The 27,424-nt window shown below is 45.4% G+C and overlaps 2 protein-coding genes and 1 long non-coding RNA gene across 9 annotated transcripts; 2 read left to right on the forward strand and 1 right to left on the reverse strand.

Moving 5' to 3' along the window:
* Nucleotides 1-347: 347 nt before the first annotated feature.
* On the reverse strand, nt 348-26,145 carry MAP3K8 (mitogen-activated protein kinase kinase kinase 8). Of its 7 annotated transcripts, none has more exons than XM_045061067.1 (9): nt 25,400-26,145; nt 21,529-21,620; nt 19,431-19,789; nt 12,409-12,576; nt 9,601-9,862; nt 7,828-7,934; nt 3,320-3,472; nt 2,437-2,683; nt 348-1,477 (listed from the first exon to the last, which is right to left on the reverse strand). In XM_045061067.1, exons 3-9 carry the CDS (start codon nt 19,764-19,766, stop codon nt 1,347-1,349), a joined length of 1,404 nt encoding a protein of 467 aa, XP_044917002.1. In that variant the 5' UTR covers nt 19,767-19,789; nt 21,529-21,620; nt 25,400-26,145; the 3' UTR covers nt 348-1,346. The 7 variants fall into 7 exon arrangements, with proteins under 7 accessions (XP_044917002.1, XP_011281959.1, XP_019689696.1 ...); XM_011283657.4 differs by lacking the exon at nt 25,400-26,145 and adding an exon at nt 24,308-24,445; XM_019834137.3 differs by lacking the exon at nt 25,400-26,145 and adding an exon at nt 24,035-24,147.
* On the forward strand, nt 6,267-15,843 carry LOC102900406. Its single transcript, XR_440685.5, has 5 exons — nt 6,267-6,767; nt 9,705-9,881; nt 12,720-12,813; nt 14,532-14,757; nt 15,228-15,843. It is a non-coding gene; the product is annotated as an uncharacterized LOC102900406 (long non-coding RNA).
* Nucleotides 23,872-27,424, forward strand: LOC123386483. The gene is made up of 2 exons (XM_045061068.1): nt 23,872-25,104; nt 26,141-27,424. Exon 1 carries the CDS (start codon nt 23,872-23,874, stop codon nt 24,478-24,480), a length of 609 nt encoding a protein of 202 aa, XP_044917003.1. The 3' UTR covers nt 24,481-25,104; nt 26,141-27,424.

Genomic DNA, 27,424 nt, shown 5'->3' on the forward strand with positions numbered 1-27,424 from the left:
CTAACACAAGGCAAGTTAGTTATTTACCCGACAAACGACAGACATAGGACACGCAAGCATATATTCAAAGGTAGTATAAATGTATAAAAACAAGATGCAAAATAGAACCAGGCTTGGCCTGCACTGGGGGCTAACAAGTATTTTTCTGCACCACTGTGCTGAAGGCATGCGGTGTAACCCAGGTGACAATGGCTTAATGCAGCAGTGATAGACGAGGAGCATACGGACCGTTTGCAAAACGCTCAGGTATTCTTTGCTTCCTCGTGATACACGTTCTCCTCCCACCTCTATCCCAACCCCCATAACCCACCCCCAGTCCCAGCTGAGAATCGCACTCTCCACAAGAATTAAGGCAAAATACTGAGTTTATTCAGTTGATTTGACCAATCACGCTGGATAAAAGTGCCGGTTTCATTTGCCTGATGTAAAAACGTACTTTAGGTAGGAATACTGATGTAATTACAATGTTAAAAATATGTGTACATGTAAGAAAGATTCATGAAGGCATTTGCTATAAAACATACACAGTATGCTATTTTAATATACAAATGCTTACGAGGAAGTGTTCAGGAGAGTTACAAAAGTAGCATCATTAAGAATTTAGAAAAGTTCATTTTCCTTAAAGGTCACATTCTCATCCTTTGGGATGTACAGAAATTATGTGGTTTAACACAGTTTTATCCACATTCAAAACACCATGTTTTAAATGTTTTAAGCATAGCATATACAGTACAAAATGTTTCCATAGGAACATAACAGAACCTGTCACTAGTGGCTTCTGTCAGATGGCTCCTGAATAAGGAGCCATTTTTGAGACACCAGTTCAGCTTATTGCTAGAAGATTCAAGTTGTTCTATTCACCCAAAATATGACGACTTTAATTTATACTAGAATCTACCCACAAAGGCTCGAGGAGTTACAATATACACCCATATATACAAGCCAACTATTCTGAGTTAAATGAAGTTCCCGTACTTAAATCAGAACCAAGAATGGTAATTTCAGGCTAACACATTATCCTTGTGGTTGGTATTTTGTACATGGTGAGCAAAGTGCACAGTGAATGGGATCAGTCACTAGAAACGATCCTGCCATGAACCCTCAGCTCCCTTTGAGTCATACCATCTGAGAAATGAGAACCTTTAGACCTGGCAGCTACCAGGGCAGCTTCACACATCAAACCCATGGGAGCCATGTGGAGTCACATTCATGAGTCGCGGGAGCCCACACGGCCAGCTAACAAATGGCACAGTTTGTTATCCAGAGCCCCAGTGTAGACTCAGCAGGACCAGCTTCCAGGAGACCAACGCTGAGTCTTGATTATTTAGAGAAAATGATAACATCAGTCAGCCATATTCTAGTGTTGGCGGACCCCGTACAAAGTTGAAATAGCCAGCCAGGGCCCCAAGGTCTATGTAGAGGGAACGCTGTCTCTTTAGCATCTCTGATTCCTCAGTGCTTCCTGTACATGAAGAATCTGAAAAGGAAAACATTGAAAAAAATTAAATAAATGATCAGGTGACATGTTCAATAATAAATACCTGTTCCTTCCGGCTGGGGAGGGGGGGGAGTGCCGGGGTGGGGGAGGCGGTACAAGGAAACTTTGGTCTTCATGAAAAAACTGTTCGAACTATGGTTTTATTAAAAAACAATAGACTTAGAGTTGAACATTATGGGCTAGTTTTGGTAATATGACACAGACAAAAAGGTTCGAAAAAGAGTCACCGATGACAAGAAATTAGCTAGAAATTCTGGCGTATTTTCCAATGCCCCAGATGGTTCTCTTTAAATACAGTAAAGTCAGACAAGAAGACAATGAAATGCAAATAAACATTCCAGGCGTGACATCTGGGTTTGGACCTAAACGGATTAAGAATGCCACAGATTTTAATAATAAAAATAGAAACACTCTCCGTGCATGTTCAGTGTTCCTGGAATGCGTACTGACTTTCCTAAGTGGGAAAGATTCATAGCTGGCAAAGAGGTTTTAGGCAGAGGAAGACAAAAATGCAAGTTGACTTCAGACTCAGTATTTCATCTTGATGTTTCCAACCAAGGACTGATGTGGCTTTACCGTAACCGAATTAAATAAAAGTCTGTTCAGAACCAACAGCAAAACTGCCCTGCTCGATCCGTTTTTAAAGGCACATGATACTCCCTATTGCAAAAAAGCAAGTCAGAGGCAGTTCTCAAGGACTGCGGCTCCCTGCATTTGCACTGAACCATGCCCTGATTTGCTGGTCGATTAGCCAATTTTTGTTTTTGTAAATGCTTTTGCTAAACTTCTTGCTTAAATTTCTCAAACAACTCTATGGCACTCGAGAAGTCACTCCAGTTTTTTGTTTCCGAGTGCTTTCGTGCACTCCATCAGAAGTCTGATGCAGACAGAAAAAGAAGGGAAGCAGGGGGGCGTCGGGCACAGGAGGGTGTCCATACCCGCAATGTTCTCTGGAAGTTCCAACTCTTTCCTGCTCAGCAGCCTCTTCCGCTCAAGGAGGGCGGAGTCCAGACTCTGACAGCGCGGCTGATCCTCTCTGGGGGGGTTCAGGGCGTCATGTTTTAACAGGTCTGCTGCCCTCGGGCGGTGATTGGGGTTCCTCTCCAAGGCGGCCTCTATCAACTCTCTCATGCTGGGACTGCAATCATCTGCAATATCTTCCAGCGGAGGCGCCTGCTTGTGGATCTAGCAGCAAACAAGCTCTCTTAAGCACCAGTGGTACGAAAATACACCCTCAACAGGAATAGCGTTCCAGTTACCAGGACCTGGAAAGGCATTTTGCCTCCCACCGCACGTCCCGCACCATTACAGTCCTGTCTTTAACCACGTTTGCCCGGAATTTCTTAAGAGCCCCCGAATTAAACGAATTCTGTGGGTTAACGATGTTCAAGGGTCACCGAGCTGTAACGGGGACGTATCTGCTCTCTCTCGATGGTAAAATGGAAGTTGCAGGGTTCGCTATGTGCCAGGCTGGCTTGGGGATCTATAATCTAACATGTCTTTTCTGAAAGTGGACAAAGAACAGACACAGCTTCTTTGGCTCGGAGATGTATGCTACTCGGACGGCACTAAGTGGCACTGTAGGATGACACGTATAATAGAATAGCATGCAACTGACGCCCGGTGCAGATTTTAGTAAATTCCCAGCAATGCATTCTCTGCAGGAATGGGATTCTGCTCCACACGGGAAGAACTTTCCAGTTCCGTCTCGTGGGTCACCAGTTCACATCTTCCCCTCGGGTGGGCTACAGGAGGGACGGTGGCTCTCCCGAGCGGGCAGAACTCCCCTGCGCCCCCAGCCCCGGTTGACCCTCTACTTACTATGTACAGGTAGGAGGGATAGGCAGAGCGAGGGTAGCGCTTCACCCAGGGCGGGGTGCCTGTCTGCATGTGGATGAGTGTGGCCCCCAGGCTGTAGATGTCTGCTTTGGTTGAATGACCTCTGCATAGGATCACCTCTGGGCTCATATAAATCTAAAAAAGAAGCAGAGAACATCGGTCTGACTCCCTCCATTTGTCTGGGGGTCCATTTCCCTCAGCCAGTTCTGGAAGCTAGCTCCTCCAGCTTTACCGTATTTATTGCACGCTTCAGTCCTTCAGAAGACTGTGTCACTGCTGTGTTCCCTGACGTTAGGGAGAGTGACACAGACACCCTCGGGGAGCCAGCAACTTGGGCCCGAGACGTCTCTGCAGCCTAATGAAAAGCACCGCTTCTGAACACACTGAACACGCGGCAGCCAAGGACCCACCTGGGAAACCCACTCGCCAAGGTTCTGGAAGGCACCCACCTTGGTTTAATTTTTCTATTAAAACACCAATTCCTTGCATATTTAAATGGATACTACAAATCCACTTTTTCACTTCATGTTTGTCATTAAACTGCCGACCCTCTAATGATCTGCAGTAATAAAAGGTAGCAGAAATACCTAGGGTATTAACACCCATCACACGGGAGAGAAAAACTTAAAATAGCAGGTAATGTTGTAAAAGTGGTCCTGTCATTGATATGAACTACTTTTTCTTCTTCTCTTTTTAATGTTTATTTATTTTTAAGAGAGAGAGAGAGAGAGAGCACAAGCAGGAGAGGGGCAGAGAGAGAGAGAGAGAGAGAGAGAAAGAGAGAGAGAGAGAGAGATTGACACACAGAATCCGAAACAGGTTCCAGGCTCTGAGCTGTCAGCACAGAGCCCGACGCGGGGCTCGAACCCACGAACCGTGAGATCATGACCTAAGTCAAAGTTGGACATTTAACCGACTGAGCCACCCAGGTGCCCCTACGTGAACTACTTCTCATTTCTACCTACGATGTAGCCGGTGACTAAATATTAAAGGTGTGACATTGTATCACTCTGTAAGTTCTATTTGGTTTCATGCTGGAAAAGCAGGGCTAGTTTCAGAAATAGTTTCTCTAAGAAGCGTTTGCTTCTAAACTTAAAAAAGAAAGAAAGAGAGCAAACACTCGTAGCCAATGATCCATATTTACGGCTGGTACAGACATAAATATGGAGTAAATATCCATATTTAGCATTAAGAAATTTTCATGCTGTCCATCATTTGAATATGGAGAAAGGGATAAGTGTTCCTGGAATATATTTCAGAGTCAATAAGTAAAACAACTGGCTTACAGAAACTGGGGAAATTTCCCAGTTTCCCCATCCTAACCATCCTGAACAATATCCTACAACACACTTCCTGGCCTCCCTTGCTCATTCTGTCTGTCTGTCTCACCAAACAGGCTACACTGAGCTCCCTGTTCTCAAGCATTTCCTAAAGTAAAGGCACCACCTTTGCATCCCAACAGACTTTCTTACTAAATATCATCACAAAGCGAAACGACAGATGCAGCGGGAAGGCTTAGCTGTCGATGGAGGATGCTCGTCTCCTCCCTGCTGGCTTGCTCTCCTAGGCAAAGATCAGGCCACGTATGGCCCGTCGGCGTGGGCGACGTCAGCTCTGGAGGCTATCAGTGGTGGATTTGGGGATGCAGCGTCCCACCCACCTGGCGACCTGACCGCTGCCCACGCCGAGCAGGTCCCCCAGAGTTCCCGTGGCTCAGAGCTCCTGCTTCCTCAAGCTCTAGGAGGGCGAGAGCGGCAGGGCATGGCGTTCGAGAACTCTTCAGGCTGGCCGACGGCAAGCATGAAACAGGCCCAGTGGGAACCATGGAAGGCTCTCGGAGACCTGCACCCCCTCAGGCCTGGGGCACTAGAGCAAGGGAACCTGTCGGTTGGGGGTCAAGGCTTCACCTCTCAACACGTGTATCAGAAACAGAAAGAGACTGTGCAAAGTGTGTGTGTGTGTGTGTGTGTGTGTGTGTGCATGCTCGCACGCGCGATAATTAATGTGTTAACCTCTATCAAGTAAGACCAAACACAGACTCAGAAGGAAATAAGAACTTTTAAAAAAGAACCATGCTATAAAAGTTGTTCCAATTAGCTATTTGCATTCATTATTTATTCTTTCTCTCTGCCATGTAATTAAAAAACAATAGATTGAACATATGCCAGATTAGCCATGTTCTGAATCTGAATGCTGGGAGAGAGATCAAAGACAGGTGACCAGTGTTTGCACTTGTGAGTTACACAGCAGGGATCAGAAATCATCTCTGGCTATGCAGTAGCCAAGTAATCAAGTTCCTTTTTTTTTTTTTTTAATTTTTTAATGTTTATTTTTGAGAGACAGACAGAGCATGAGTAGGGAAGGGGCAGAGAGAGAGGGAGACACAGAATCCAAAGCACAGGCTCCAGGCTCTGAGCTGTCAGCACAGAGCCCAATGTGGGGCTCGAACCCACAAACCATGAGATCATCACCTGAGCTGAAGTCAGATGTTTAATCAACTGAGGCACCCAGGCACCCCGCCCCCCGACAAGTGATCAAGTTCTAATGGAAAGTAACTCTGCTCAGTTGACTTTGGCAAATGACATCTTATTGACTCTTCAAAGATGAAGAGTCTTGCTAAAAGCTTTTAATGGTGACTTTACCACCTTACTCATCAAATTTTGACTTGTGAGTACCATACACAGATAGTAAATGCAGGCTGATTTGAAGAAAGTTGATAACTCTGGACATTAAAGTCAGTTGAGCACTCTGTAAAAAGCAATTTACATTTGCTGAAAATAACTCAATCCAAATACTATTTAAGAGCAAACGCTATGCCATTATCTCACATCCAAGCACACGCACTCTGTCTGCTAGAGAATCCCAGAGAAGACATATCTTCCTCCAGCCATTGCAAAATGTTCAATTTGATCACACTGCCGGGAAGAGAAAGGTATTTTCTATCTATAATACCATAAATAGTTTGTTTCTCAAACTGACTCCAGGAAAAAGGGTAGAATGTCACGTCTCTGAACTTCTGACTAATGCCAAAATATGCTGAAACATTTCCCAAAAAAAACATGTCGTAAGCATTAAGTCTTAATTAGATTTTGTGCTCTGGTGAAGTGTTCTTAAGATCTGGGGACTGAAACATTCTTTTAAAGAAGTCTACAGTTTTCTCTTCTAAATATTACTCTGCTCACAGACAACTTATCAAGGATCCTTTCTCAAGTATTTTCCGGAATAACTTCAGTACTATCAGCAATTTCTGCTGCTGCCCAGGAGAAGTCTTTGCTTTGAGAGAGTTACGAAAAAGCTCCCACAATCTTGGTTTAAGATGAAGTCTGCCTGCTTGTTTTTATACCGCGGTTGGGTTCAGTGCACTGCGCCTACCAGCTGGACTAACGGTTGTCATCTGATTGAACACCAAGACTGACCCGGTGATCTTAAGGTAAAGGTGCAGCCAAGGGCCCTCTCCCCATTTGCTGGGGACATTTTCAGCAGGGAGAGAACCTGGGGCTGGGAGGTTCTAATAGTTAAGCACCCTACCGAGGTGGACACGAACCAGAGAGGAGGCTTCCATACCCATTTACCTTACCATTTGCATCCAACCCCACGCCCATCATAGTCTACTATGAACTAAACTGTTGCTTTTTGAAGAATTCGGGTAACTTTAAAACAGGTCCCTTCACCAAAGAGTGGGGGCTACTGAAATACCACCAAAGGCATGGTCCCTGCTGGCCTTGTCCAGTGGTCCATCCCTGATACCTACAACAGCCTGACACAGAGCTATGCTCAACAGACGCTTGTTGTATGAATCAACTGTTCAGCCTAATCATGCGTACGTTAAATTAAATACGTTAGCTGAAAGCTCATGCATGCATCTCATTTACATCCAGAAACGGCTGTGGTTTGGTTTTGCTTTTGCTTCACCACTGACTTAATTACAGCTAGTTTGGACCTTCAAATACAATTTATTTGCACTACAATAAATTTGAGATTCATTACAGGTTCTCTAGAATGAAAGGTAAGCCTAAAATGTGGTTGGTCCTCAATATATACTATTAGTAACTACGTCAGTTATGGCTATGCTTGAACCAAGACGGTATTACAAGTTACACTGAGACTATATACATATATTAGTTATCGTAAAAAGTGACGATATTTAGGCTCCGAAAAAAATTGGTTTAAGTACCGGATCTGTCACTTGCTGAGTAACTTTGGGCCCTTTATTTTAAAATAAAATGGGAATCCTAATAGTGTTTGCCTACAAGAACAATATTTACCAATAATGAGGTAATTTGTTATGAGGATTAAATAATATAATTCATTTAAAATGCTAAAATTAGTACTTGGCACAGAGCAAGTGCTCACTAAATATGCTCCAGTGGTAATCCTATTTGATGCAATGGTTTTTCACCCCCTTTTCAGTCCTTTCTGCAAGAACGCTAGAACATTTTTTATTTTTACTCTTAAAAAGACATCGACCATCCCTGGGGGAATAGAATTACCTCTGTTCCACGGAGGTCCTTAGGAAAATAGATATCTTCAGTCATTTGAACACTTAGGCCAAAATCCACCAAAACGGCTTTTGTGGACATGAAAACAATGTTGCTAGCTATAAAAAGAAGACAATTTTTTAGTATCAAATTGTCTATATACCTATAAATAAAATAAAAACATCATCCAAAACAGTGAGTCCCAAATCAGAATAGACTAAAATGTGCTCCCTACCAGGATGATCATATTATACTCAAAAGAGCAGGATAAATCTGGGTGAGAATTTAAGTGAAAATCACTTTAGATATGCCAAGAACGCAGTCGATGTGGGCGTAAATGGTTGCACACACTAATAATGCTCAAGATACAATGGCCAAGTCATGGAAACGATTTCAGGGTACATGATGGATGAGTGGATAAAGAAAATATGATATGTGTGTATATGCAATATAATAGAACGTTACTCGGCCATAGAAAAGAATGAAATCCTGCCTTTCACAACAACATGGAAGAACCTTGAAGATCCAAGTGAAATGACTGAAATAAGTCAGACAGAGAAAGATGAAAGCTGTATGAATTCCACTAGTATGTGCAATCTCAAACAACTAAACTCATAGAAATAGACAACAGATCGTGATGGCCAGGGACTGGGGCTTCGGGGAAATGGGTGAAGGTGGTCAAAGTGCACAAAATTGCAGTGGTAAAATGAACCAGTTTGGGGGGTAAAATATACACCGTGGGTGACTATAGTTAATAATACTGTATCGTATATTTAAATGTTGCTGAGTCGATTAAAAAAATTTTTTTTAGTTTTACTTTTTGAGAGAGAGAGAGAGAGAGCGCAAGTAGGGGAGGGGCAGAGAGAAAGGGAGACACAGAATCTGAAACAGATTCCAGGCTCAGAACTGTCAGCACAGAGCCCGATGCAGGCCTCAAACCCACAAATGCAAGATCATGACCTGAGTCAAAGCTGGATGCTTAACCAGCTGAGCCACCCAGGCACCCCAAGTCAATTTTAAAAGTTCTCACCACACACACACACACACACACACAAATTATAACTCTGTGAGGTGATGGATGTATTAACTAATCTCATTGTGTTAATCATTTTGCAATATACACATACATCAAATCATTACATCACATACCTTAAACTTACACAATGTTATATGTTAATTAGATCTCAATAAAGCTGGAAAAATATAATGCTTACGAGCTTGGCTTTCAAATTCTAAGATATAAGCACATGATTATCATGCCACTTTCCTAAAATGAAAAAGTAAAATACCCATTTTTTGTTAAAGTAATAGTTTCACTAGTGCTAATAGCATTAAATGTTAAGGGTTTACAGTGGGTCTCTGTGTTGTATTTCCCACCATCTCTTACCCCTAGAAAGCAGTCAGCAAAGGCCTGTTTAACGAATTATTGGCAAAATGGTGTTCAAAATTAAAAAGCCATTTGTTTCCCAAAAACGACTAGACTCTGTGTGTGTTTAAAGTAAATTACTATTTTTGAAAGCCTTATTAACAAGGGCATAGCCAGGACTCAACAGATGTGTGGCTCTAATCTTCCACAACTGGATAATCCTCCTTCCTTATGACTTTGAAAGCTTTAGCGACCCTATTGGGTTCTAAAACATGTTTCAGGAGCGCAGGGGAGGACAGTGAAAAGTGCTCCAGGGCAGCTGTCCTCCCCTCCACTGAGGATCTTTGGATTAAAGACAGGAGGAGTCCATTTGCCTGCTATCTAAGAGCCTAAAAGGTTCACATGCAAAGGTTACTCACGTTTAATATCATGATGAATCACTTTCTTTGAGTGCAGAAAATCAAGTCCCTTGAGAACATGCTTTGTCACCCAAATAATTTCAAATTCTCTCATTGGTCCACAGCTCTCCAGTTTCTCTAGGACAGACCCTCCCTCGCCTGCTTCCATGAAGAGGTGCACGGTTTCACCCCATAGGACTGCGCCATATAACTCGGCAATGTTCTCATGCCGGAAGCAAGCCTGGATTTCCACATCGGATGGCTTAAATTGATCTACTGGGATCTAGAACACAGAAATACCAGTAAGATGCTAACCAACCCAGGACAGTGAAAAAATATCTATAATAGAGGTCAACCCACAAACCAGAAGGCAAATAAATGCCCCCAAGGATCCCTCGAGGATCTGCATGAAATTATACTGCCAAGTTCAAATAATGTTGACTTCAAACCTGCATTTACATTATGTCCGCTTTAGGTGATGGCCGGGGCCTGGGGGCTTGGGGAAATAGGTGAAGGTGGTCAAAGCGTACAAAGTTGTACCACTCACAAGAAGAAAATAACAAAATATAAAGTATTATTTTCATTTAAAATGTAGCAATCCAACCAAAGAATTATCCATGATTGAATCGAAAGGGTGATAATTTCCCATCCATTTTACATACACTTTCTACGGCACCTAGATTTTTAGGCTCTAGCATCAATATTTCAACTTGTCACGAAATAATATGATGTCTTTGGATCCACAGCTCATGCTCTAGCACTGGCCATCTAGTCTATGGAAAATCAAAGTTACTAATAAAGAAAAAAGTAGATCATTCAGTGCAGATGGAAATGGAATGTCTCCAAAATCTAGCGTTAGACAAAGAAAGCAAAATGCAAAAGTACGTATTTTATGCTCCCACTTGTAAAAAACTTTTAAGCTATACATACACATGTCCACAGACATTTGGAAAGACACAGAACTCATTAACAGTAGCTGCCTCAACCAAAGGGGTCTCATTCTTCAATCTACATTCTTTTGCATCTGCTAGGGGTTGTTAATCACCCTGTATGTTCTTAAGACAAAAAAATGCAGCTTAAAAATTGAATGTCAGTACTCTGAGAACAACAAAGGTATTTTTTCATGCCTTTTCTGACAAAACTGTACAACAGGGCACTTTGGTTCTAAGCTCTTTCTAAAACGTCCCCAGATTCTTTGAAGACAACTGAGACACGTCTCCTCTAAATGCAACCTTCAAATGGCTTGTGATAATACCTCTGTTTTTTTCTTTTGATAACAGATACTCTAGCAAATCTCTATGAAGGAATAAATGAGGCCAGTATATTGGTGAGGTTTTAATTACAATAACATAGACTAAGGCCATAGTCAACAAATCAAAAGTGACTTCAATTTATTGCACTTCTAAAAACCTTTGAAAGTAAAACAGACATACAAAAAAGCACAAAACTGGTTAACTAGCAAATTCAACGAATTTTCAGCATGTAACCACCACCTGGATCAAGAAGCAAAACTCTACCAGCACCCCAGGAAACCCTTCCTGACCTCCGCCAGTCACTGCCTTCCAAGGGCACCCACTATCCTGACTTCCAGCAGCATGGATCTATTTAGCCTATTTTGGGCCTTTATAGAAGTGGAATCTCACAGAGCAGATTGCTGTCTGGCTGGTTTGGCTTAACATGTCTTTATGACTTTCATCTACGTTACTACAGGTGTAAATCATATGTTCTCTTCACTGTACAGCATCCCATTGTATAAAGAGACCATGCTGCAACATCTAGAAACTTTCCAGTTTGGGACTATTACAAATAAGTGCTCTGATGAACATTCTAGTACACAGCTTTTGGTGACCACGTGTACATGCCTATGGGGTGTGTACCTATAGGAGCAGAATTGCTGGGTCATGGGGTGTGTATACGTGCCCAGCTTAGGCAGGTACATGTCCAAAGCAGGGGTACCTCAGCAATGACCATTTAATAACAAGTGATGGCATCGTTACAAGAATTGGCCTATTTAAGTTCATCCCTTTATTATTTTTTATTTTCTTTTAAGTTACTATTTATTTTTGAGAGAGAGAGAGAGAGAAGGAGGGAGGTAGGGGGAGGGAGAGAGAAAGAGAGACAGGGCATTAATGGGAGGTACAGAATGAGAGGGAGACACAGAATCTGAAGCAGGCTCCAGGCTCTGAGCCGTCAGCACAGAGCCCAATGCAGGGCTTGAACTATGAGATCACGACCTGAGCCCAAGTCAGACACTTAACTGACTGAGCCACCCAGGGGCCCCTAAATTCAGCCCTTTAATCTACAGTCTTGAGAAGCCTGGCAGCTTGCCCAGCTTCTGCTTCCCGACCTGGCCCCTTCCCCAGTGGGTGGGATTAAAGGAGCAGCACACAGGTTTGCTCCTGCAGGATAGCTCCCCTCCACTCCACCCTACCACAAGAGGGATGATGATCTCCAAGCCGGGTACAGAAGCCAGCGGCATTTTCTTTTTTATCAAGGCAAACTAGAGTAAAACCAACGATGCACTTAAGCAGAGTTAGGGGCTGAACAGCCACAGGCAGCAAGCAAATCCAAAAGGGGAAAAAAAAAAAAAAAAAAAAAGGAGACAGCGAAAGGAAAAGAGGATGAAAAAGAGAAAGAGAAAGACGAAGAAAGAGAAAAAGAAAAAAGGTGCCTTTGGACAGGGCACCCTTACATGAGATCCAGTCAAATGGTAACAACTTCTGAGTAATGCAAACGAGTGAGAGCCACAATGCCGAACATAGGAACATACGAATAGTAAGTACTATTTTTATCTCCATTTTACAGGATGTCTGGTTATAAAGTACATACCAATTTACAGGCCATTCTTTTCTTAGTCTTTATATCTTGTGCTAAGTATACTTTTCCAAACGCCCCCCGAGGTATGAAATCAGAGCCAATATTCCTGTAAGTCAGCTTCCAAGGGATGAGGAGAACATCAGAGTCTATTTGATAGCGTCCATTTTGAGGAGTGATTACCTACAACAACAACAAAAAAAGGTGGGAGGGTGAGAACTTCAGCAAACTCCTTTTCTAAGACACACCCTTCAGACTGGTTACTTTAGATTGCATTCCTCCACGCCGTGTTTGAAATTAATGTCACTGTTGTGTAATCCTAACAGTGTACAGAGACTATATTTAGAGCTGCAGCAAGACAGAGAAAGCATGTAACAGAAACACATCCCTGGTCGGACCTGATCGTATTTCCACCTACTGGTGAGTAATTCATTGTCAAACAAAACTTTAAAAATTATTTATCGAAGGGAGCATGACTACAGCGACCAAAAGGCTGAAAATAAAGATTGCATAAATATAAGCTGTGACTGCAAGTTGACTTGCTTCCAATTAAAATGTGCTAACCTGTTAGTCCGCATAGCTATTACTCACACATGACGCATACAGAGAGAGCGTGGAAATCAACTGGTGATCGTGGACGATTCTGGAAAATAATGTGGTATGCCAGGGCTATGAGTTGACAGTGCTGCGTAAATAAAGTAAGGGCAGAATTATCCCTCATCTACTCGCCCACTGAATAATTTACTGAGCGCAGATTGTGTGCTGGCCACTGTGTTCGGTGGTGAGGAGGCAGCTATGAGACCCTTAACCTCCAAGAGCTCCCGAGCAGGCAAACACACTGGGAGGTTTCAAAACCAATCGATTCAAATATTAAAAGAGATGAATCCCGGGGCACCTGGGTGGCTCAGCTGGTTAATGGTCCAACTCTTGATTTCAGCTCTGGTCGTGATCTCAGTTCGTGGGTTCGAGCCCCGGGTCAGGCTCTAAGCTGACAGTGTAGAGCTTGCTTGGGATTTTCTCTCTCTCTCTCTGCTCCTCCCTAACTTGCACTCTCTCTCTTTCTCAAAATAAATAAACTTAAAAAAAAAAATAAAAGAATTGCATCCTGGTAGCAGTGTGGACTGCAAGGGTATGTGCTTTTGTCAAAACTCAACAAAATGGACAATTAAGGTCTCTGTATTTTACTGCACATCAAGAATATCTCAATTGTAAGAGAGCAAAAAATTACAAGGGGAAATAATTATAATTATAATGAACACAAAGTAATAAGACAGTCCACGGGAATTATGACCTGGAGCACATGCCTAAAACAGGTTTAAAATATTCTTTCAAGGGATAAATGGTCTCAAAAATACAAATTTTTCCTCACTGCAATTAGCAGTATTAGGACTTCAGTTTAGGAATTCAGGAACTATGAAACTGTTGTGACATTAAGTTATTTCAAGTGCAGAAGAGGCCAAAGGGGAACGTGGACCACATGGGAAAAGAATGAACACCTGATTCATGTGCAGATGCGTGGGCCTGTCGTAAGGTCACTGCCGCGGGAATAGTTCTAATAATCCCAGGGTTATTCATTGCGTCTCCATTACCGCCTATCTTAGCTGCACCACCCCCCCCCCAACAGATGCGTGTGCTATTAGTCAGGCAGCGAAGCAGAGGACAGCTCCAATACTAAGAAGTGTGAAGTCACTAAATTTAAAATGAAATATTTCCTGAGCACTCCCCGGAGCCAGCTCCTGCACGGAGCCCCAGCAGGAAATCGAATACGAATACTTACAACAGCCCATAGACTTGCCTCGTTTGAAATATGACCTCCTTTCAAGAAGTGTCTCACCTCCAGTGACTGGAGGCCTCTTTTTACAGCACGCTAAGAACGTGATAAATTTAGTCCCTTTCCACATTTAGACAGAACCATGCCCACGGCACTCCACTGTACATGCTTATTGCTTCTTTCTTGTTATTAAATATTTACATATCCCACGTCACCTAGACTCCAGTTATCCACTTCAGGGTATCATTCGCCTTCGTAGAAGTTCTACTTCTGTCCAACTTTGTTATAACCCAACCTGATCCAAGGGATAAAGGAGAATAACAGCAGCCGTATGTTGGGTGATTAATTTAAAAAAATTGTTTTTTAGTTTATTTTTGAGAGAGAGAGAGACACGGAATCCACAGCAGGCTCCAGGCGCCGAGCTATCAGCACAGAGCCTGACAGGGGGCTCGAACTCACGGACCACGAGATCATACCCTGAGCTGAAGTTGAATGCTCAACCGACGGAGCCACCCAGGTGCCCCTGTTGGGAGCTAATTACAAACCAGGCACTGTCCTGCGGCCTCATCAAAGGCTCACAAGGATCCTGTGAGGTAAGTACTATTTTTATCTCCATTTTACAGATGAGGAAACCTGTTTCAAGAGATTAAGTAACTCACTAGGCAATGGCAGAGTCAGGATTCGAACTCAGGTCTGTCTGACCCCAAAGCCACAGCTCTTGCGTGCCTCTGATCTTCTAGAAGACTGGAATTAAAGCTAAGCCATGATCAAAAGCCAGTTATTAAAAGTCTGCACTCACAAGTCACTGAGCACTTAGCCTTCACCTCTTTAGAGGGAATACCGCCGAGTTCCTCCGGCCCGATTTTGCAATCTTGCATGTTCTGGGGACCCTCCTCCGAGGGCCGGTTCTTCTTTGATGATAAACCCCGAAACACACAGTGTGATACGCAAGCACCAACTAGTCTGTAGTTCTGCAAAGTCCCTGGTTCTTCCCCTGGCCCTAGACCTTCCCTTATTTGGGTTTGCAATGTGTTTTTTTTTTTTTTCCTTCTTCTTCTTTTAGGGTCCCTGCAAGATAATCTTCTGGAAGTCCAAGCTGCTCATCTCTTGACAGTTCTTCAGCTTACCAAAGCCACCATTAAGCGCAGACATATAAGCACACTTTGGATCTCCTCCAGATCAGTGACGCTCAACAATACTGGGCCCAGCAGCAGGACTTGAGAAAAACTCTTAGGTATTTTAAGAAGAATAAACTCCGTAGGGAGCCTGTGTTTATGGCTGCTACAAAACGAATACAACTTAGAAGAGGCATATTATGGGGAACACAGGCAAAGCTGGCTCTTTTCCACTCTGCTGATCACACAACAAAGGGACTGCCACATTCAAGTTCTGGGCTGTAAGACAGGCACTGATCCAGGCTTGAGTTCAGAAGGTGCTGCCCAGGTGACAACGACAGTTAATGATCCAGTGAGTGACAAGTAGCAGACACAATGAGAAGTGTTTGGGACAGAGGAGAGAAGATGTGGGGAACATTAAAGTTTCAAAATACTGGAAAGACTGGGGCACCTGGGTGATTCAGTCGGTTAAGCAACCGACTTTGGCTCAGGTCGTGATCTCACAGTTCGTGAGTTCGGGCCCCATGTCAGGCTCTGCGCCACGGAGCCCGGAGTCTGCTTCGGATTCTGTGTCTTCCTCCCCCTCTCTGCCCCTCCCCGGCTCATGTTCCGTCACTCTCTCTCTCAAAAATAAATAAACGTTAAAAAAATAAATAAATAAAATATAGGAAAGACTGTCCTAAGGAAGGAGAGTAACAGCTGTGGACAACAACGGCCATGACAACAGCTGGCATCCTTTCAACACTCACAATACATAAACAGCTCACGTGCCTTCATTATTTGTCCCACACGACACCCCCACAGAGTAAGTGTTACGATGCTGCCCATTTTACAGATGAGTCAACTGAGCCATCGAGGGGTGTAATGACTAGCCCCAAATCACAGAGCTAAAGCCAGAGCTGAAATACACGCCCAGGCACTTTCATTCATGGGCCTGCACCCTCACACTACCCAACATATACACTTTTTTATGGCTGAAAAGTAGGACTAGGGCTAAGGGGACTCAGAGACGGATTTTAGTTCTCTAGAAGGAAGGACTTTCCTACAGTCGGAATGGGCTAAGTATGAAACTTAATGCCCCAGCATGCGATCAACTCTTCGTCACGGGACATTTTCAGGCACAGACCAAAATGTTCCAACAATTATTGGATAGACCGGGGTGATTCCAGCATCAGACAAAGGGCTTGACTCAAGTATCTTTAAGGGTTTTTTCAGGCCTGAGAAGCCATGAGCGAGCCCTCTGGGGCCCTGCAGCGCCCATACAATCACCAATGAGTCTGGTGTTGGCAACCCATTTTCGGTTATTCATCCCCCACTCCGGTTATGAATTGGTCTGGAGTGTAAACAACTCACAGCACTGTCATACAAAGCAATGCCCAGGTTAGTCTACAAAAGCTTCTTCTCCAGGTCCTGCTGGACGTGGGTGGAATCTTTATGAATATTATTTTTAGAAAAATAGCACGCACTTGCATACACGTGCAGGCCAATTAGATGCCTAGGCTGGGGGATATTTTTGCAATTCCTGGTCCTCCGCCCAGTCTCATTAACTCCACGGGCTTTATTGTTGTTGGTTGCCAGAAACACACGACGTCTCCATGCCTCTGGGCTTTCGTATGTGCCATTCCCTACACCTCGAACACTCTCCTCCTCTCTCCATCCCCTTTTATCTGGAGGACTCCAACTGGAGAGAGCTCAGGCACCAATTCCTTGTAGAAGCCTGTCTGGCATTGTCTCTTCCCCCTCCCCACCCTCACGGCTATGTAAAGTCAAGGCGTCCCGTCTGAGCAGCCCCACTGCAATCAAGGTGTAGTTGTACTGGGAAGTAGCACACTGCATTCATTGTAATTGCCTGTTTACTTTTCTCCCACATTCACCAGACAGTAAGCTACCCGAGAGCACAGATTCTTCCATACTGGATCTATAGCACCTGGAAAAGTACCTGATACGCTGTAGATATTTGACCTACGTCTAGCGAATGAATGGATGCATATTGGAAAGGAAAGCATTTGGTCCATGTGTAGATGCACTTCATAGATCAATTTGACTTTGGAAGCTATCCGGCTGTTAGATAATTAGCTATCGTTTTTTAAAGCAAAGAGACAGCAGCAAATGAAGCCCCGAGTGGAAAAGCTTTGATAAGGGTATTAGGAGGAGGGCCACAGGAAGACAAAGGTCTTACCCAGGGGATGGTTCCCAGGGGAGCACCACATGAGGATGAATGGGAGTCAAAAGCCAGCTGTGCTTCCTTCCTCATCTTGTCTCCGACTGCCAAAGACCAAGCACTGCAAATCACGATTCCTAAGCCACTATTTATAAAGCACAGGCCTGGCATAGGTTACCAGCAGTCACGGGAGGTATCCGATTCTGAAGCCTGGTGACGGAAAAGTCAACCACAGCCCCGAGAGCCACCGACCACTGGGCTGATTTGCCCAGGGAGGCCTGGTCTACATTCCTGTGGATTTTAAGGTTCTTCTGTTATTCTACTCCAGTTTTAAATCTCCTTGCTTTATGTTCTTCATCATTTTTAAATTGAAAAGCTTTCTAAAGTCTTAAAGGTCCCTGCTTTTATCATCTGTCCTATTCTTAAATTTTCTCCTGAATAAGCATCCGTTCATTTATAGAGCACGGGCCCCATGGCAGGGACCGGCAACATACTACTCTCAGCCTTTGCTGATAAAATTGCTACTTCCTTTTAATGTCTTTGTTTCTCCCCTTTTCTGCACTGGCTCCCCCCGCCCCCACTCAAACCCTTCCAGAAGCTATTTCTTTGTATTCTTTATAATTTTCCTGAATTCCTTTCTGTACACCCCCAATGAACTTCTATGGCCCATCTCTCATCAATCTGATGGACCGGAGGAAATGTTCCTAAGTCTCTACATATTTATAAGCAAAAGAATTTTGTGTATTCTGCGTGTGTTCCTTTAAAATACCCATCTTAACATATGCATAGATTAAAAAAACATACAATTATTTCTCATTATAGGTACTTTTTAACCAGAACTCTCCACCTATATTTTAGTTAAGAAAACACGTAGTTCTCCTAGCTGAGGATTACCTCCATGTAGAAGAAGAACTAATATTATCAAGGTAAAGTACTTCGTCAACCGTTACATACAACTTGGAACCAAAGCAAGTCACGCAAGGATGCAAAACGTAACCTTGCTCCAAACTGAGCTAGAGCTGAACACGACTGGTTTCTAACAAAACAGTATACTACAAAGCTGACCTTAATTACTGTGTTGTTTTTTTAATTGAATGCAGTACACGAAACAAAAAAAAAAAAGAAAGAAAGAAAGAAAGAAAGAAAGAAAGCAAAACCCAACAACGAAATAATTAAGTACTTTGTCCAGACTCTAATCATTCAACACTGACCTTCCCCCGACATTATCCATTTTGCCACACAGATGCACCAAAGGAAAAGGAGTTACTTTCATCAATATACACATTTTGCACGTTATTACCTCCTCCTTTGCCAATTGTTCTTTTTAAAAAATTCAGTGACTTTTACCCAGCACCTACATTCACCTCTGACCCACTAAGACTGCCAGAATCCCAGACCCACCCAAACACATCATCTGATCAACTTCTGTGACAAAGTACTGTCACAACATTTTGGATTATTTGCATACCTCGTATGACTAAGGAGGTATTTCATTTGTCATTCATACTTTGCCAATTAAAGAGAGTGAATCTGTGGATAGCTATTTATGGCCTGCAAACTACATTTCTGCAAGAACTCAAGTTAGCCAGTATTAACATCGGGACATTCCCAAGATGTGATACGAGACGAGCAAAAAATTCAGCTTTCAAAAATATTAATTAAAGTCTGCATCCCCCTCTCAGATGAAGGATTCTCATTAAGGCTTTTTCTTCTGCCTAACTAACGAATGGACTTGTTAATGAATTGTTAGGTTAAAATACGTTCTTCTTAATGGCCTGTTTGTACAACGAACCACTTAAAGGTTCTTTAAGTGGAACTCCTAATGAAGACCTTTCCTGCATCTTTAACACAGAGGTGATTCTCACGGACACATTTTTAAAAGTCATACCTGGCAGCCAGTCTAAGCCTGGTTCAAATGCCCCTCTGCATTAAGTGAAGCTGCCGTAGCAAAGCTGAACCCACAGCACTCAACGATCAGGAAAAAACATACCATATTTAATAAAATTCCAGATTCCTGTGGTCGGTGTCCGTAAAAACGCTTTGCCGTGTTGGATATATGGTTTGCAAAGGCAAGCAAATCCTCCACGGTGCCATATCTGACGGAGGACAACCAAGGCACCTCCTGGCCACTGAGCAGCAGAGATTCTGTACGCTCCTCATTTTGATTACTGTCTTGACACATGGTCATCAGACTGGGCTCATAAACCGCTGGCTCTTCACTCGTGTAAAGATTTTCCATAATGTCTATGACATCGGACACGTTCAAGTGTTTAATTAATAAATCGATCTCTTCTTTATCGTCACTTCCAGTGCTCATGTACTCCATCACTGTTACGCTTTTTAGAGAGTCTGCAAAAGAAAACACGAACGCTTAGTGACGGTGTTTGTATTTGCGATTAAGATCAATGGGACACTGACATAAAAGGACTGGGAACAGGCTTCCATGCGCCTGTTGGTGAAAGGAGGGCTCTGTGTCAACAGTGTAAATTCAAGTTGACAGTGAAGAAAGGGACCTTAGATAACCTTTAGTCCAGCTGTTCACTTTACAGAGGGGAAACCTGAGATCCAGAGAGCTTACTCCTTACTCACTCACTCACTCACTCACTCACTCACTCACTGAACTGGTGGCATCAGCTACAGCCACTGAAAACAAACCTTCAGGAAATACCAAGGCTCCTGGCCCTTGACAGCTTCCAACCCTACCGTTCCCCCAAGAGACCAACCCTCCCCGCACAGATCTCTGTGGCTTCCCAGCCTTGGGTGACTTTAAAGAAAAAGAACAATTTTATCAAATTCAGGAGCTCACTTGGCAAATACAATTCAGGCTTTGGAGCCAAAAACATGTAAAACGGATTCTAATGTGAGTAAACAGATGGTGATAGGTCAAGTTTCAGGAATAATTCTGATGCAAATGAGTAAACACCTCCTGTAGACTGGGGACCACAAGCTTCAAATCCTACCAGCCAGGAGTGTGACAGAGGGGAAGATTTCTTTTAGCCTGTGTATCAGCCATCTCCTCTTGAGATCAGAATTCCTTAACAGCACAAAGCATGTATCTCAATGGCCCAAGAAAGTTAATCTAATACTTAGATTGATCACCCTCTAGAAGCTGTGGTGTTATGGAGAGGCCTGCAAAGCCGAATCAGTCTTAAGCAAGACACGGGTAAGTCCAGCTAACTACATACCTGCTAATATTGTATTTCAGTTCTTATATGCAAATCGGGGGCTACACCTCGGGATCCATAAATGAGAAAAAGAAGGTAAAGCAAAGGTAAAAAAAAAAAAAAGAGGCTGTTCCTCAGGATTTTAGAACAACTCCGTTCTAGCCAGAGGATTAAAGATAAAAAGATTTACTTAAGACATCTAAGAGAATTCAGAGGCATGAATGTCTCCCTGACCTATTGTGCTCCTGAAGGCACAGCCTCTCTGAAAGATGTTTCTGGTTCTTTTCTTTTTTAATATTTTTTTAGGTTTATTTATTTTGAGAAAGAGAGAAAGAGAGCACAAGTAGGGGAGGTGCAGCGAGAGAAGGAGTAAGAGAGAATCCCAAGCAGGCTCCTGACTGTCAGCGCAGAGCCAGATGCTGGGCTCGAACCCATGAACTATGAGATCACGAGACCATGACCTGGACCCAAATCAAGAGTCAGACACAACTGACTCAGCCACCCAGGCGCCCCCATGTTTCTGGTTCTTAAAAGCACAACCGTTTAACACCTCCAACACTCCACGCTAAAGCTACGGGCCTCCACCTAACTGGAGCTCAAGTACAAAGCTCCAGGAAATGTCCTACCTCGGGGACTCACCTGCAACACAGGAACCCACCGCTGGCCTCGGAGTGAATTTCATTTGAGAAAAGAACCAGGCAATCTGGTGTCGCTAGTCACTTACTCCGTGACCATTTTCTGCTGCGCAAGTTGTGTCGGCAGAGAGCAATCCCACACCCTGCAGTCTGATGCTCCACTTGGCTCAGACTGCTGGGGATGGGCTCCCAGCGCCTCCTTCACTGCCTCCCGACCTTGGGCAAGCACCTGAACCACTCTGCACCTCTACTTCCCCTATCTGCAAAATGGAAGCATAACAGCACCTACCTCATAGGGCGGTTGTGAGGTTTAAAGAAGTTCAGGTGTGCAAGGTATCTGCTGCATGGTTAATAAGCTCTGTCATCTGTGGTTGCTGGTCCCTGCATAAAAGAAGTACTGAGTCAGACTCCTGGCTTTGCAGATACGCTTAGGCCTTTCTTATCTGCAAATGGGATGTGGCTACCAATCCCCGGGCTTCTTCACTTTTTTTTTTTTTAATGCTTATTTATTTTTGAGAGAGAGAGAGAGAGAGAGAGCTTGAGACAGAGAGACAAAGTGCGAGTGGGGGAGGTGAAGAGAAGAGAGGGAGACACAGAATCCGAAGCAGGCTCCAGGCTCTGAGCTGTCAGCACAGATCCCGACGCGGGGCTCGAACCCACGGATCGCGAGATCATGACCCAAGCGGTCAAAGTCGGGCACTCAACCGACTGAGCCACCCAGGCGCCCCCATGGCTAGGTTCTAAAGGCTGTATCTAGAATAAGAGACAAAATGAAAAAAAAAAAAGGTAGAAACCTCTGAAATGCTTTGATAGCTGTTACCACCACAGTTATATCTAGAGAGCTCCTCTCAGAGACCTCCCTGTGTCTTTGAGAGAGATTGTGATGCAGGCTCTTGGAGTCTTGAGTTATGAAAGGAATTTCTTAGGTTAATGGAGGAACATTCGCCTTGAATTTCGTTGGGCCATTGGTTGCAGTTTCTGCCCGTAGAATTTACTGAGAAAAGGAAGTTAAAGCAAAACCAGCCTGACTGAGGACCCCCGCTGGCTTGAAAAGTTCCAAGGCTCCTGGACTTAGCAAATGGCTGACTGGAGAGAAAATAAAGTTCCTAGTAGCAACGTGACTCAGGAAAGAAAGAGAAAAAAAAGTCCACGCAGTTTACAAGTCAGATGATCCAGAGAGGAAAGACAGGTTTTGATTTTTACACTGTGCAGAAAGTCTCAAGCATTCATACCCGAAGCCTACGAGGTTTGAGTGCACACACTCCTAAGTTTCCTGATGAGGGAGGGGGGAAGGAAGAGAGGAGGAGCAGAGGAGAGGGAGAGGGGGAAGGAGAGAGGGAGGGCAGGGGAGGCGGAGGAGTGCAGGACACTGAAGCCAGGCCTAATTCCTTAGCAACACAGCCTCCTGCCACGCAATTCAGTGCACCCCAGCAACCCCAGGACCCGGCAGCCTGCTAAAGGCCCCTGCTAAAGCCTCAGCACTTTCAGGCCTTAATTAAGCAGACAACACGCTTAATGATTTCGGAGTTCTACAGATGACTACCCATGTAGAAAAAGCATGGTTTGTGAAGCTATTCTATTTCACCAATAAAGACTCTCCCCCACAGAGGTTACTATAAAAATCCTCATGACGCCCCCACTTGTCAACGGAGTGGACAAACACAACAGTCTTAGATATGGAGAAATGGGCAGATACAGCCCAAATTATTTGCTTTGAATTATTTCAGAAATCAGCAAGAGGAAATCCTATCCTAAGCATTAACGTTACCCTCTTGGCTACTTCTATTTATGTAAACAAAAGTTGAGAAATCCCTAGCAAGTGTGAATGAAAAATGGCCAAGGTTATCAGCATATGCCTCTGCCTAACAAAGGATAATTACGCCTTGTGTTACCTCCCACTCGAAAGATTTTTCTGCCAGTTTTCGGTACATTGCCCCTCGGGGCCCACCTCTTATTATATCTATCTTCTCCAAAAGCCCCAGAATTACACATTCTAGCTGTAGACGAGCACAGCCAATCTGCTTCCAAACCTCTAGATGCCTCAACTATCCAGTTTGCCTTATAAGAAAGAAAAAATCCTAAAGGGCCATCTGCCGGAAGTAAGGCATACAAACCTCAATCCATCAGAGTTGGGATCAGATTATATTCCACTTGGCAAATACGTGAGACTCAGGCTACAGACGCCTAATGCAACTGTAGTAGTGTTTCTTTCCCTGTTTTTATGAGGAGCACTTCTTAATTCTGTGCCAAAATCTCTTCCCGAAAGTGAAATAGACGTTTCTCTTAAAGACACCTCCTGGCCTTCCTTGTCAACTTGTGGGACAATCCTATGCACGCCGTTCTTTCTAAGTGTCGTTCTCCGCCCAGACACAGAAGAATTTCGGAGCCCTGATATCGCATGACCAGCGGGAAACATCCGTGAAATAACTTTTTCCTTAACACTCTCTCTTAGACCAAAAGCCCAGCAGTCACGTTCTGCTACAACGACCCTTTAATCGCAGAAGAGCGTCCGGGTTACATAAGCACGAAATTAAGTTTCAGCTATTCAAAAAGTTCTCTGCTCCGCCAACCGCCAACCCCGTCTCCCCTCCTCCTATTCTCCAAAGCCCGGGAAGCCTACCAGGACTTGTAAATGATAAAAGCCCCCACGATTTGGGCGGGCGGCTGCCAGGTCTCCAGCCTCCGAAGCGCACTCGCCGGGGTCGGCGGGGAGAGTGCGGCCGGCCGGGCGGCGTACGCAGCGGGAGGCGCGGTGACAGCGGGTCTCTGCGTCCCCGCGCACTGCTCGGACCTACCCTGCTCGCGCGCTAGGGATCCGGGAAGGAGGAGGAAGGGGGAGGAGTCGGAGTCTGCACCCCGTGAGACCCTTGCGCAAGGTGCTTTCCAGCTGTGCCGGCTGCAGCCGGGACGCGCGCGAACCGCGGAAGCGCAGCAGCGCGGGCGGCGGCCACGCCCCCACCTCCCAGAGCCCCGCAGTTTGCCCTTCAGTCGGAGGTGCCGGGGGCGCGCCACCGGGAGGGCTGCGACCACAAAGACCCCCCCCCGGAAGCCCCCGAATGCAGGGTTACCTGGCGGACGGAGCGCTGCAGCCGCGGCCCCACGACGGCTCGGTGCGCCGCTGGTGGCCGGCCCACCGGAGTCGGGCGCGCAGGGGCAGCGAGATCCGGCGGCAGCAGACGCCGGAGCCAGGGCGATCGGCCCCAGAGCGTGGCGCGTTGTCCGGACCCGAGCGTACCAGTGAGCGGGGGGCCGCCAGCTCAGGCCGCACGTCCTGGCCGCCCTCGTCGGCCCCTGACTCACGGCGTCTGAGCCGGCGGAGGGGCGGTGCAGCGGACGCCAGCCGCCGCCTCCCCGCCTTTTCCATTTCCCCTTTCACTCCGTAAACAGAAAGAGACTGCCGCGTTGCGGGGAAGCCGGAGCCCCCGCTCTGGGAAATTCCGTCCCCCCCCCCCCGCCCCGTTTGTCCTCGGGGCGCCCGGGCGGAGCGGAAGGCGGGACTAGGGAGGAGCGGAGCGCCGCGAGGGGAGGGGCGCTGGCGGATTCCTGGGGCTGGGACTCGCCACGCCACCTGGGGAGCGCTACCCTCACCCCCACCCCCCCACCCCGGACTGTAGCCGCGGCTCCCGATGGTGTGGCCTGGGACACCTAGGGATTTTCCCTCGGGCTGGGGACCCGACCACCTGGTGGCGTAAGATGCCCCGCGGCCGTGTCACTGCACCCCTTCCTAGTCCCGGAAAGAAGATCGTATTTCCTAGCGTGCTCCAGCCGTCCGCGCTACCCCGGAATCCCAGGCCGCGGCGGGGAGGGCGAGCGGCCCCACCCCTTCCCTGCGCCCATTCCCACGTTCCGGGAGGACTGAGCCGAGGTGGGCTTCTGGATTTCTTTCTCTCAGAACCGGGTCCGTGCACCCGATTGCGGGTAGCGCGGCATACCCGGCCAGGTTTCGGTTCACGTCCACGTACAATGAGTGCCGTGATCCGTAGTAGTTCTCACGCAAGGCCTCCCGTTTAAAGGTTTGGGAGAGGTTGGCGCCAGGTGGGCGAGAACCTGGCGAAGGAGCACCCGGAGAGGGGCAGTGTACCCCGCCAGCAAAACCTGGTCTTGTTCTCGGCAGTCTTGGAACTGGGCATTTGGTGGCACCGTCCCATTAGGAAATATACCTGTACTCCTCTCCACCTCCTAACCCCGGCTGCAAGTCTGGGGTTTTCTGCACAGCTTGGAAAGATCAAAGTTTGTTTGTAGCATTCTTCCTTCTCGAGGGGAAAGCGTTTCCTCCAGGGGAAGCGGGAAGCGAGTTCCAGGGAAAATAGCGCCTCTGTCCACGAAATCCACTTTGCCGGCCTTTCACAGTACCTGAGTTGCAACTCACCACCTTCTCGTCCCTCAATACTTCCCTAGTATCAAGCACCTACTGTCAGCTAGATATTCTGCAAGACAGCCCAGAGAAAGAGAGGGAATGTAAGGTAGGAATTCTCTAGGTCTTACAGACCTGGACGTTGGGGGTCCCGGGCGTAGCCCAGATTCAAACGCCCCACGACTTTGAGTCCACGCCCTGTCCTCTCCAGTCCCCACACTCATTCTACCCCCGCGGTTTCAAAACTGCATCGGACCCGCTCTAGAGTTTTCCATGTTTCTTCTGTGGAAAGTGAGTTGCTGTTCCGATCCAAAGAAGTCGTGTGAAAATTGCTGATGGACCTAGGCCTGCTTAGGTGGGAAGCACGGCCCTCGTTGTAGGGCCTTGACTCCTATAATCTCTTTGTGCTTCCGGTCAGGCAGGGACGAGGCTGATAAAGTGATTGACAAGTAGCTGAGCCCATCAGTAAAAATGAGCCCAGCTAGTAAATAAAACGGGCAGGACTGATTGACTCGTCACTAACCTCCCCCCCCCCCCATTATTTTAGCTACTGCAGTGCTGTGACATGAATGATGCGGGTTGTATGCGAACCTCTGGAACTGTCCAGGTGGTCCCGGGCAGTGAAGGGGGTCCCCAGCGCCGGGAGGAGAAGCCCTTCTGAACGACCGGGCTTTTCTGCTCTTGGAGGGAGGGACCGACTTCGCTGCTGTGACTCGGGAGAGACAACGTGTGCAGAAACCGAAGTAGAAACTGCTCTAGCTTTTTCTCTGGGAACGGTTGACGCGATTGTTATCTCCAGTGGGAACGTGAAAGATGTCTCTCCCTCATCTGTTGTCTTTGAGCAGCAAGGGATGATCTTTATAAGCATTTTAAAAATAGAAACATGGAACCACTCCCGCCTCCACCCCTTTGAATGAGCTCATTAAAACCACACCTCATCTTCTGGGAACTAAGTATTAGCCTTGTACTTCCTACAGAGAAGACTCCCAAATACAGCTGCATTTTAAGGAGCCCGTGAAATGGCTGCTCCAGAAGGTTCTGATTGGCTGTTAATGACTTCTAGGATGGTAGAATTCCTCTGGTGGGGTGAATTGAGAGGAAGTAGTCTATTAAAAAAAAATATTTTTTTTTTCAAGTCGAACAAAGATTGGATCTGGTGTCCTGGAAGAGACTGAAGAAAGAGAACGATGGAATGGAAAGAAAAAGTTTGCAGACTCCTTGCATTTTACTTGGTCAGGACTTGGTTACACGGTCTTGCAAAAGCAATCCTGCTTTTTTAGGAGCTTGCTCGCCAAGTGAGGTTTAAACTTGACAAGAAGAAACCACCTGACCCAACGTGTGCACAACCCATAGGAGAGTTACCCAAGAAACCATCATGAGGTTCATTACAAAACAGGTCTTTTGAAGCTGTTCGGCAGCCAACAAAATGCACTTTAAAATTGAGTTGCAACCTGTTACAGTTTACTTGACGCTTTCTCCACTTACAGGTCAGGACAATAATGGGTTTGTAATCTGCAGTTTGCAAATCAGAACTCATTTACTCATGGAAACAAAATGATTAACTATGGGTAGATTAGCAGTCAGAGCATTGACCTTAGGTAACTTCAATGGGGCTCTCTACTAATAAACAGAATATAGGACACTGCTTTCCAAGGTTTTGCATATTCATAAAGTATAATGATTAGAGAATACTGGAATTAACTGGAATAAGTTGGGGGATATCTATAGATCACTTGGTGAAAAATGTGTTTCATTTTCTTAAATTATAATAACAGTAAAATACAAAGTATTTGAAGATAATTTGTGAATTTGAATAAAGCTTTGAATAATA

This window comes from Felis catus, chromosome B4 (genome assembly GCF_018350175.1).
Source record: "Felis catus isolate Fca126 chromosome B4, F.catus_Fca126_mat1.0, whole genome shotgun sequence".
NCBI classification, from domain to species: domain Eukaryota; kingdom Metazoa; phylum Chordata; class Mammalia; order Carnivora; family Felidae; genus Felis; species Felis catus.